Raw genomic sequence first — 11,603 nt, 5'->3', positions numbered from 1 at the left:
GTGACTCATTCATCACAATGGACCCGCATATAGTAAGAAAAACGCATTTCTTTTGGAATCACTCACCGAGACAAATAAATGTTTCTTAAATATTAAAACATTTTATTTTAAAAGTGTCAATATTTGTTGAATCAATTAATTAATTAATTCATCACTTCTTGACAAACATTCCAAAAAGACCATTGAGAGGTTGTTTTGCTTTTATGTGAGCAATTCTTTATGGCAGATTTTTACATGTAAGTATAAGTTATTTTTCCAAAGAGCAAAATGAAGGCTAATACGTAAGTGAGCTTTCCTTTCTTCACAGAATAAATGACTAAATCAAAACAAAAAAGCATTCATGGATGTCTCACATAAAAGAAAGCAAAATATAATTTAAAGGCACAAATACCAAGACATTTTGAAAGCCCTTAATAAAAGTGGTCATTCAATCATTCTTTCTCAAATTTGGATCAAGTAGCTATCCTTGAACTTCCACGACTTTTTTTTTTGCAATTCATATTCCAACATACAACTTTTATCTACTGACAATTTGTGCAAATTGTGGTGGCAAGAAATTCTTTAGACTTTAACTTCTGACAACAAAATGCCAGGAAATTGTTAATTGTTAATAATTAAAATGGTGGGGTTTTTTTTCTATTTAAATAAAAATGTTTTGTCCACAGCCGGCTGAGACATCAAGTTATTGAGAAGTACAGATGGATTGACAGAGGATACAGGAAAATACTATAACGTTTTTGTACAAATACTACATCATGAAACGGACCAAAAAAAAAGAAGACCGTGAGTCACGGTTGCTGCTGGTACTGGCTCTCTGTGGCTGTGTAGAAATCCTCCAGGACACTCTTTAGATAATCAAAGGTTGGACGGTCATCTGGTTTGTTCTTCCAACACTCTAGCATGATGTCATAGAGTTCCTTGGGACAACTGTCCTGACGCTGCATTCGATAGCCTTTCTCCAGTGAACGGATCACCTCTGGGTTTGTCATCCCTATAAATAAAATCAATTTGGTAAATAGCCTCTTGAACATTGAGAGGTATTTTACGATGATCTCTTGTGGAATGTTTTGCGAGGGAAATTTCAAAATACCAAAAGAGACAAAACTACACATAGTTTGGTGATAGTATACTGGATAGTAGTGGCTTTTATTGTTATAGCGCGAGGGAGCACACTATCAATATTGAAGTTGTTACCTGGGTACGGTGTACGTCCATAACTGATGATCTCAGTCAGCAAAATGCCAAAAGACCAGACATCTGACTTAATAGTGAAACAGCCGTAGTTGATAGCTTCAGGTGCTGTCCACTTAATGGGAAATCTTGCTCCTGAAGAACCATAAAATAGTATTTAAGTTTGCATTCCACACATCTTCTCGTACAATAGTGGTAAATTTTAGATTCAGCCAGTTCACAAAGCACTCTTCTTTAAATTTAGGAATCTTGGTTGCGTTACTGTGTTCTTCTGTGTTCCCAGCTAGATTAAGAGGAAATTAAATAATACTGTAGTAAGTCGTACCTTCCCTTGCTGTGTATTCATTGTCTTCAATGATGCGAGCGAGGCCAAAGTCAGCGATTTTGCATACTAAAGCTTTATTGACCAGAATGTTGGCGGCCCTCAAGTCTCGGTGGATGTAATTCCTCTGCTCAATGAAGGCCATACCCTCTGCTATCTATGGATAAACAAGTCACAGTAATGGAGTAAGAAAGTAATTCCTCGCAGTCGGTGTGACAAAATCATGAAAAGGGGAAATCGTTCAGTTCAGTGCAGAAAACTTTGGTCAGTTTCTGTTGGCACCCTTTTGCTGGTTTCTTACGGCAGTGATACGATATTCCACAAAGTGTTAACGTATAGCGTGCTGTCTGAGGATTAGCCAAGAATCAAAGCAAAACTTCAAAGGACTATTAGGACCATATTAAAAATAAAAATATACTCTGAGAATAATGCCATAAAATGATCAGAATAAGCTTTTTTTTCTGGAATACAAAGTGTTTTTTTTTGGCATCTCAGTGTGACAAAAACATTCTTATCTACTAAACTACTTATTTGTCATTAGCAAATGAAAAAGTTGCTCAGTAACAAAGAGGACTGTTATAGCACAACTTAATTAAATGGGCTAGGTCCAGCAGAAAAAAAATGTATATTAATGCACGTATATACACACAGATGTCACAAATATTTGATCATAATCTTCCATGTTTGGAGTGGAGAACTGATGGAAAAAAAGCACAGTTGACATTTCGAGTGAATAAGACATGCAAAGCCAAATGGTATGGATTTTTCTACAAATCATCTCAAATTACGTTTGCAATAGCACTTTGATGCCTTACTTTGGTCTCATCAAGTGTATGGCTCAACTAATCCGACACAACCCATATGCACATATGCGCCTGTGGACGTGCTCCAATGATCAAAGATAATCGTCGAAGATCGTGATGTGACCGAGAGATTCTTACCTGGGCAGAGAAGTCGATGAGCTTGGGAAGTGGGATGCGACTCCCTTCATCACTCTTGAGGAAGTCTAATAAACTACCTGTATGCATGAGCACAGGCAAACATCATAAGAAAAATGCATGTTGGGCTTTCATTGGCAGTGAGTTCAAGAGAACGTTTTCATCTTTGTATTTTGTTCCCCCATGCACTACAACAAGACAAATATTTTAAAAATTATACCAAGAAGAAATTGAAAAAAAAAAGATTGACTATGCGTAGGTGTCTAAACAAGAGTATGAGAAGGAGGTCGACTGTATCACCACTCACCGCTAGATGGCAGACATAGTTGCGTTTGCCGTGTCTTACTATATACCTAGTGCCTACATTTTCATGCGGATTTAGAATGCCACGCTGAACAAAATACAGTAACTCAACAATATTAAAATTTTGAGTCAGTTGATTTTTGTGCGGGAAAAAATAATGCACGAAATGAGTTATGTTAAAGTTTGTATTTGTTTGAAATGAGTGCACGTAGTGTTAGCTTGCTCAGCAGTATAGTGTCATCCTTGAATCCTAATTTTTATGTATAGCAAAAGCACACTCTTCCTCCCGCTCTCAAAGTAATGCATGGGCGTCAGAGCGATTTGCAAACACAAATCATTGTGATGAAGAAATATGACACCGCAGCAGTAGTTCACAAATGCAAAATTTGAATTCAAATATAATTCAATGAAATTTGAATTCAAATATAATTTAAACTATATCTGGTCTTTGGTTATCTTAATCAACAGCCTTTATCACAACCTGTTTTGTGCACATATCTTACCTTTTTCCATTAATTCAGTGATAATATAAATGGGCTCTTCCTTGGTGACCACAGCATGGAGTCGCACCAGTTTGTCATGCTGTAAAGTCTTCATCAGATTGGCCTCAGCCATGAAGGCTTCTACCGACATGCTCCCAGGTTTCATGGTCTTCACTGCTACCTTGGTGTGTTTGTTGTATGTCGCTGAAAGCAAAACGCAAGATATTCAAATGCAACCCACTAGCAGAGAGGGAAAGATGCTTGAATGCATCGTACCCAGCCAGACTTCTCCAAACTGGCCAGCACCGAGCCTCTTCTCCAGTTTAAGTGATGACCTTTGGATTTCCCAGGCGTCTTTCTCCCAGGGCTTCTCTGGTTTAGGACTCAGGCAAGGGTTGGTCAGGGGTTGGCAAAGGCCATCACCTTGCTCTGGAGGGAATAAAAAACACACACATTGCGATGAATCACACATATACAAGACTATCAAGATAACTTCTGCATTTAGGTCTAGTTCATCAAGTTGAGCCAAGTCACACTCACTCTTATAATGCTTGACCAGGTCCTGCAGGGTGCTGAATGTGATCCGGGGAGAGATGTAATATCCTCCATTGTCCAGCATACGGATCTTATAATGTTTAACAGTGTCACCAGATGGGCCATCAGTGTCCCTGACAGAGAGGGAGAAGCTTCCTGTGGTTAAAGAGAGAGAGAAGAAATCATGTTAAATTAAGCTTTTTTTCCATATTAGTCACTTTCCTGGCACATGTGCGACCACTTTGAGTAGAGCCAATAAATCACTGCTTAAAATTCACCTATTCATTTATGTACAAGCATACTGACTTACACTTACCTAGTGTAACTGTGATCTCTCCTTATGTCAATTATTTACATGTTCTTGCAAAACATGAAAGAAGAATTGTTTTACTGTTCTCTACTTTTTATAACGGTCATATTTTACATTGTTTTGTTTGCGCACTGAATCAACAGGACTTGTGTACTTCCTCAATTGTATCTGTTTTTAAAATTACAGTTTGAGAGTACTGTATGTACGTACGTATCGTATGTAAATATATCTGGAATTTTTACACCACTGTGAGCAATTAAAAAAAAAACACTTCTTCAATTGTATATGGGGTGAACAGTGGCAGCACTGGTCCATCAAAACAGGCCCATTTTTAGCAAATCTTAAAAATATTCAGTAAACATGCTGTAATTCTTGATCCTAGTGGTTTTCAAAGCATTACACAGACACCTTAGGATACTTGGGACTCCTTTGAATTGTGGAAAAAAACAAAAAACAAACAATGACTCCCTTAATAACAAAATGTTCAAAAGTTAACTATCACAATTTAGCACAACTTATACTATAACAAGTTGGGCTCTACTAAGTTATGAATGGTTTATACTTGACTCACCTTTGTTGGACTCACTGTCTCGGATCATAAACGATCCCACTTTGTTTCCAGGGGCCAGAAGCTGCCTCTCGGCATCTCTCCTGCTCACTCCCTTAAAAAACCACCTCAACAACAGGAAACAACCATTAGAGCAGAAACCACATCTCAGTCCAAAACAAGGTGCTGTGCTCTTTCCTTTCAAGCTGTGTTTTGTGCTTGTATTTTACTTAACTGCCATGCTAAATTAAAAATCACATTTGTGCAGCACTCCCATGAAAAATACAGAGCAATACAGAACAAGAAATGCATTAGTTGATTTGTTTAGACTTTAGAGGCCAGAAATGTTATGATTTTGTGATGCAAAGTGACACGAACCACAATTTGACAAACAGACACACTTTTCTTATTATTTGAATAATTTTAAGGTTATTGCTGTTGTCAGGTCATTTTATTACTTGTGTAAGTCTACTTACTCCTCTGCCTCCAGGGTATCTTTACCAACATAATTGCTGGGGATAAAGCCTTCTTGACCTGTACTGATCGACATCGCCCGCCACCACTCCCCTGATCTATAGAGAGAGAAAATCGCAGATATTTACAGAACGACTTTAACTTTTATCAACAATCCGACAAGAAAGGAAAGATATGTCACGGGTGACTCTCCTACTCACTCTTCCAAAATTTTAAGTTTGTCCCCCTTCTTGAAGCCAAGGTCTCCATCATGAATGGCATCATAATCGTAAAGTGCAATAGCAATGTTGTCTCCTATGTAAATATGGGAAAAGGAGACAAAAAAAAATCTTCAACATTGTATATTACAATGCTCATAGATGAATATCCATCCTTAAATTTGCAATGTCCATCATGTCCATCCAATAACATAGCTTGAAAAGAAAACAGCTAGCACTCAAGTGTTTAGTGTCAATAGCATGAACATTACTCTGTTAAATATAAATGGAAAGGGGACCTATTTAATATCATTATTAACAGTTTATGTGAGCTGTGGTCCAGAAAACTAGGAAGTTGTAAATGTCAGCTCTCCAACAAAAAAAATATGCAATGGAACAAGATCTGATTCTGACTTTTGCCCAGAACAGTGTGTTGCCTGAAATGCTGATGCTACCACTATGCACATCCATAAATCCATAAACTGTGTTCATTGTTAGAGGTTCATCTTTACTCATGTTAGGCACCTGATATAGGATGTACATAGGATTCATGTGGCCTAATCTAATTCTCTGCTTACTTGTGTGTATTGCCCTACATGGTGCTGACCAACGTTGCATAAGAGCAATGTGATACATTGCAGATGATGCAAGTACAAGTAGCCGAGGTTGACAACGATGCAGAAGAATTTAAGAGACGGAGATACGAACCATCTGTTATATTTGCACTGGATGGCGTTTTGCTCTGTGGACCAAAAAAAAAAGACAAGTCAAAACTTGGATGTTAACAACATTATACATGACATTACACGGCATCCCTTTGCAAGTTGAAGTACTTATTTGACAGACAGGAAGGATTTGTTTTTATCAACTTTAAGTCTCGGGGCTGGTAGTTTTTCCCTTGTGAAGTACATGAAAAACAACCAGGAAGTAAAACTAGCTGTGTGTGCTATATTATGCTGCATCTACAGGTTGACTGATCTTGGTTGTTGCTTAATAGTAAGATTTCAATCATGCATCTGCTGCCATTTTGACGCTCTGCTTCTGCTTTCGTCAATTCTTGTTTCTTCACTTTGGGTGGAAGACAGGAAGCAATGGCCAGAGGAACCACTTAATACGAAGTAGATAGCAGCAGTGCACCTCTACCCATAACACACATCCAAGTCCTTACAATATGTAAATTGCCTGCACGTAGATCTTTCCATTCTTAATTTTGCGATACAACAATCAAACAAATCATTCATTCACAGAGACATGCCACACTTTCAAAATGGCTAAAAATTGTATTGTATAAAATGCTGTGTTTTGTTTATCTATAATTATTTTGTCAAAAGCATTACACAGACATGCTATGACATCTGGGAACTGCTTAAAATTGAAGGGGAATAAGTCTAAAATACTTTTTTAAGGAAAATAAGAGGATAAGAAGTTATCACAGAAAATGGTACCTATCAAAGGTTTGTTACAATTTCTGTTGTTTTGAGTTTTTCAATTGTAAAAGAATTGTAGAAAATACATTCTTTCAAATGGATTGGATGAAAGAATTCTTCTTTGTGTTACATTGCTCCACATTCTTTTCACGGTGATTGCTTACAACTTTAGAATTTCCCACTGTGGGATCTTTGATGTAGTGGGTTGTCTGTGCACTTTTCTGCATCTCACTGCTTCCTTTCTGAAGATTCTCCCGGTCCTTCTTTGAGCTCACACAACCCATGGTGATGTCCTGGTGGTTAAGAAGGAGACACAGCTTTTAGATGCCATTGAAGACTTTCTATGCAATATTTGCTTGTTGTTTTGTTGTGAAAGGATTGCCTGATATATGGAAGACATTCTTTATATATGATAATTTAGTGCATAAGGAAAAACCTCATTTCACTTTCATCATCAAAGTTAAGCCTGAGTGTTTTGTAATTTCACTAATAATAGTGGTTACCTTATTTTTGCTCTTATATGGCTTGTAAGATTGTTAAAATTTGAGAATAGAGCATAACTTTATGGTATTACCCTCTTGAACTTAGAATAAGTTCTATTCGAAGGGCGACGAGACTCGGTACAGGTCGGAAGTTGACCTTCTGATCACGTGGTGCAGGGACAACAACCTCCTGCTGAACGTAAACAAGACCAAGGAAATCGTTGTTGACTTCCGGAAGGGTCACACAAAACACCTGCCGCTGATCATCGACGGTGCTGTGGTGGAGAGGGTGAGCTGCACCAAGTTCCTGGGGGTGCACATCAGTGAGGACCTCTTCTGGTCCGCAAACACAGCGTCACTGGCAAAGAAAGCTCAGCGCCGCCTGTACTTCCTGCGGAAGCTCAGGCGTGCATGTGCTCCTCAGGCAGTCCTGTCTACATTCTACCGTGGCACCATTGAGAGCGTCCTCACCAGTTGCATCGCTGTCTGGGGTGGTAGCTGCACTGAACAGAACTTGAAGGCCCTGCAGCGCATAGTGAATACGGCTGGTAAGGTTATTGGTGCTTCGCTCCCCTCCCTGAAGGACATTTACACCTCCCATCTCGCCCGCAAGGCAACCACGATTGTGAGTGATGTGAGTCACCCAGCTCACTCTTTGTTTGACCTTCTGCCCTCTGGGAAGAGGTACAGGAGCCTGCGCTCCCGCACCATCAGACTTGCCAACAGCTTCTTTCTCCAGGCTGTTAGGACCCTGAACTCGCTACCCCCTTCTGCGTAGCGTGTGGCACTGTTGCGCTATTTTCTGGAATGTCTGCTGTACGCTCACTTGCTCCTTTTTGCTCCTCTTATTTATTTGTTGTGTTATTTATTGATTATTTATTCAGCACGCTGTTGTTTACTTGTTTACTTGATTGTCTATTGTGGGCCATGTCTTGTCACCGTGGGATAGCGGGGAAGGAAATTTCGGTTTCTTTGTGTGTCTTTGGCATGTGGAGAAATTGACAATAAAGCTGACTTTGACTTTGACTTTGTAAGCACAGTAACCAAGGAACAGGAAATGTAAAAATGATACAAGGGGATACTCAGGTAAAGGAAAAAAAAGAAAGGGAAGAACATTATGTGAGAAATTAAATTAACTTAAAATGAACCTACAGGGGTGGAGAGGTAGGTTGTGCAAGAATAACATCAGCTTTTCTCACAGGTCCTTTGAAAGTTCTACTGCATTTCCCATGGCGCAGTAGCCAAGAAAGTCAGTGCAGCCCATGGATGAAATGTGCAGCAAGGTCTCCCACTCAATGACTATTTACAGTACAGACACTAATTACCATCAAACAATTCATGGGTGTGGAAAATTATTTTCAACAGTAATTTAAACCTATGTGTGTCAGTGTGTATATTGGATATGTACTAAATTTTTGATCAGGCCATTTGGGTTATTTCAGTTGTCACCTGACTTGTATCCAAATATCCCCAAAAATTATTTTAAAAAAAATTCATAAATTCTGCCAGGGTATGTAAACATATGAACATGACAGTTAAAACAGTTGAAGTTAACAATATATGTTACTGTAATATTATACACAGTTTGAAGATTTAATTACTGGATATTTTGCGTAGCGCTGGACGGAGCCCACGTTCTACTTTGAGAATAATTAAATTAGATCACTAATTAGAGCCCTGTAGTAAACAATGCATTTTAAAAAAAAAATTAAATACAGTCCCAAAATATGGGACGTGCGGAGCACAGTTAACTAGCTCGGAAAGCAACAGCACAGGAAGCCATGCTCAGATACAGAGTACATTTAAGATCATGGCCTGCCTAAAAATGTTTTCATTCAAATGTTAGCTGTAACTTTACTATTTTTCCTTTTCTGTTTTGTGTTCTATTACAACACATGTGGGGCAACAAACTTGCGTTTTGATGCTGGACTTGAACTGAACATTCTGTTGGTTGCAATCTAATTGAGAAAGTCATTGAGCTTCCTTTTCCTCAAACCAACAACTACAACGCATAACCCCATAGACAAGGCGTGTCAAATTGTTTTAGTCATAGGACATGTTTTTTTTTTCTCAAGCCATAAAGGCTTTGATAAACATATGCATAGTCATCTCAATCTCTCATCTTTATACATACAGTATACATGAATGTTCTTATAATTGATTGTTGCACATGTTTGTTTGTTTTTTTACAAAATGGAAATTGAAATCAGATCGTCATAGAAAGCAAATGTACAACTTTAAAAAAAACGATATAAATTCCGTTCAATTTTTGTTAGAGACCTGGTTTAAAAATGCATCTGTTAAAATTGAAGAAAAATAAATTCAGTTCAATTCTTCTGTCAAAATAAAAATAGAAAAACAATTTTACAAGAAGACACCGTATTTGCTTTAGATTGCCACAAACTGTAAAACAATTGGACAACTCTTACTGATTGCTTCAATTCAATCTCCAAAATTGATGAGTGAATGAGGCCACAACCTTTTAAATATAAAACAATTCATTTTGCAGAATTGTGGGTTATTGAATTTTGCCTGGAATTTTATAGTTTGGACTATAGATGATTTATGGGTTTGGGTATGATGTAATGTTGGCATTTTTAAGAATAGTTTGGGTAACATACAGAAGAACTCTCCAATTTTAAGTAAATTATCTATAAAGAGTAATCCTCCAAAGATAGAGCAGATCTGATTAGGATAGTGCATTCATACATAACTATGGCCCCTAGGGCATGATATTGATTCATTAATGACTAAACATTGAAACAGTACTAGAATCACTCAATTAGTGTACTTTGAAGTGTATTTTCAACCTGTCTTTTATAAGAAAATAAAAAAATGCAATAGCATCTTTCAGGTATGTGCACACTAAAGTTTTGTAAAATCATTCCATGTGTTAATGATCACAATTCATAATTCAGAATGTTTAGAATTTTACTTTTGAGTACATTTTGTTCAACAGTGACGTCACAATACTTGAAACAACAACAAACTCACCGTCGCTTTAACCAAGTACTCCTACGACGATGAGTTTAAGAAGATAATGATTCTTCTGCCAGAGTCCCGTAGCTGAAATTATTCCTCATTTCTAACCGCTTCCATGTTTTGCGAATGTGCTTCAAGATGAGGAGCACAGCGACGCGTCTGTCACTTGGACGAGGAAGTTGTGAGAGCGCTGTTAAGCTTGAGCGAGCCGAAAAAAAGGGGAACCAGCGCTTTCAATCTTCCACTTTTACACTCTTTCCCCTTCTTTACATTTGAAGTACAGCTTTGTATTTCAGTATGAGCTTTTCCTGGAATTCCAAATATATACGTATGTATTTTTTTCAAAATGTAAGCCACTAAGTAGAGCTCAGTGTTCTTAAACGTTATCTTTAGTCAATTCTTTTGACGCCTTTGGAGGTCGCTACAGAGCGTCATCCTTTCCGTCTTCTTTCTCCTACTGAATATTCTGCATCCTCCTCTCCAACGCCAACTGCCTTCATGTCTTGCCTATTCAAAAAGGTCTTCCTCTCTCTCTAGCACCATCCTCATTGTCCTTCTCTCAGCAAACCATGGAACCAAGTTGAAATTGATTGATTACTGCTGATTTGAAATAAAATGTTGACAAAAACCTGTTGATCTTGGAGTTGCATTGGCAATAATTCTCAAAGTGTAGGAAATGACAGAAGATTCACTGCCTTCAGCGATTTGCATTTTTAAAGGTTTGCACTTGCATTTGCACTGGACACGTGTGTAAAGTATGCTAAGTGACATTTTATGTATATTATTTATACATTTATTTATTATATCTTTCAATCTTGAATGTAATATTTGTCAGGATTTTTTTTTTTTGTCCAAATGATTCCTTGACAGCTGTCTTTGAGTTCAGTCTGTTGTGGGAAGCGGGGTTGCATGTGGATGGTGCAGTGGCACATCAGCAGCTCGCCAATGGTGCTCAAGAGAAAACCACCAGATTTCAAAACATAATCCTTAATCAGCAGCCAGGATTAGAAATTCTGCTGAAACCTAGCGGGGGGGAGGAGGAGGGCGGGGATATGGGTGAATTGGGGATGAGGACAGAATGTAAATTGGATGAGAGGAATGACGAGGAAGGGGTGAAGCAGTAGGTTAAATGCAAGAGTTTTAAAATTTTGGGTAGATACTAGATGATGAGTCAAGAGATAAAGGATTGTGACCCTGCAGCCGTTCACCACTGCTGATGACCTCATGTTTCCCCAACTGCAATGAGCCTGTTGAGTTAGTGCTGACCTGGGCACTGTTGACTCCAAGTACTATTGTCAACCATTGCCACCACATATAAAGACTTGACAGGATTAATTACGGGCATATATTTACTGCCTACTGCCCAATGACTGCTGGGATAAGCAACAACATTGACCCCAAATAATCCAATGAC

At 38.2% G+C, this 11,603-nt stretch overlaps 1 protein-coding gene across 1 annotated transcript; it reads right to left on the bottom strand.

The window, feature by feature from the left end:
• Positions 1–79: 79 nt before the first annotated feature.
• On the bottom strand, positions 80–10,607 carry hck (HCK proto-oncogene, Src family tyrosine kinase). Its single transcript, XM_049755036.2, has 13 exons — positions 10,202–10,607; positions 6,890–7,018; positions 6,007–6,040; positions 5,302–5,395; positions 5,104–5,199; positions 4,652–4,755; positions 3,777–3,926; positions 3,513–3,665; positions 3,258–3,440; positions 2,455–2,531; positions 1,517–1,670; positions 1,195–1,326; positions 80–991 (listed from the first exon to the last, which is right to left on the bottom strand). The coding sequence occupies exons 2-13, from the start codon at positions 7,007–7,009 to the stop codon at positions 789–791; spliced, it is 1,500 nt and encodes a 499-aa protein (XP_049610993.1). The 5' UTR covers positions 7,010–7,018; positions 10,202–10,607; the 3' UTR covers positions 80–788.
• Between the last annotated feature and the right edge of the window lie 996 nt (positions 10,608–11,603).

Source organism: Syngnathus scovelli, chromosome 2 (assembly GCF_024217435.2).
Source record: "Syngnathus scovelli strain Florida chromosome 2, RoL_Ssco_1.2, whole genome shotgun sequence".
In the NCBI taxonomy this organism is placed as follows: domain Eukaryota; kingdom Metazoa; phylum Chordata; class Actinopteri; order Syngnathiformes; family Syngnathidae; genus Syngnathus; species Syngnathus scovelli.
This window is presented reverse-complemented; position numbering and strand designations above follow the sequence as displayed.

What these genes read in the sequence shown, in the direction of transcription:
- hck (XM_049755036.2), bottom strand. Translation starts at nt 7,009, where the DNA reads ATGGGTTGTGTGAGCTCAAAGAAGGACCGGGAGAATCTTCAGAAAGGA. An exon ending in AGACAGTGAGTCCAACAAAG is followed by an intron (nt 3,927 to 4,651) that starts GTGAGTCAAGTA and finishes CTTTAACCACAG; the next exon opens with GAAGCTTCTCCCTCTCTGTC. An exon ending in CACTGAATTAATGGAAAAAG is followed by an intron (nt 2,532 to 3,257) that starts GTAAGATATGTG and finishes TCATGCATACAG; the next exon opens with GTAGTTTATTAGACTTCCTC.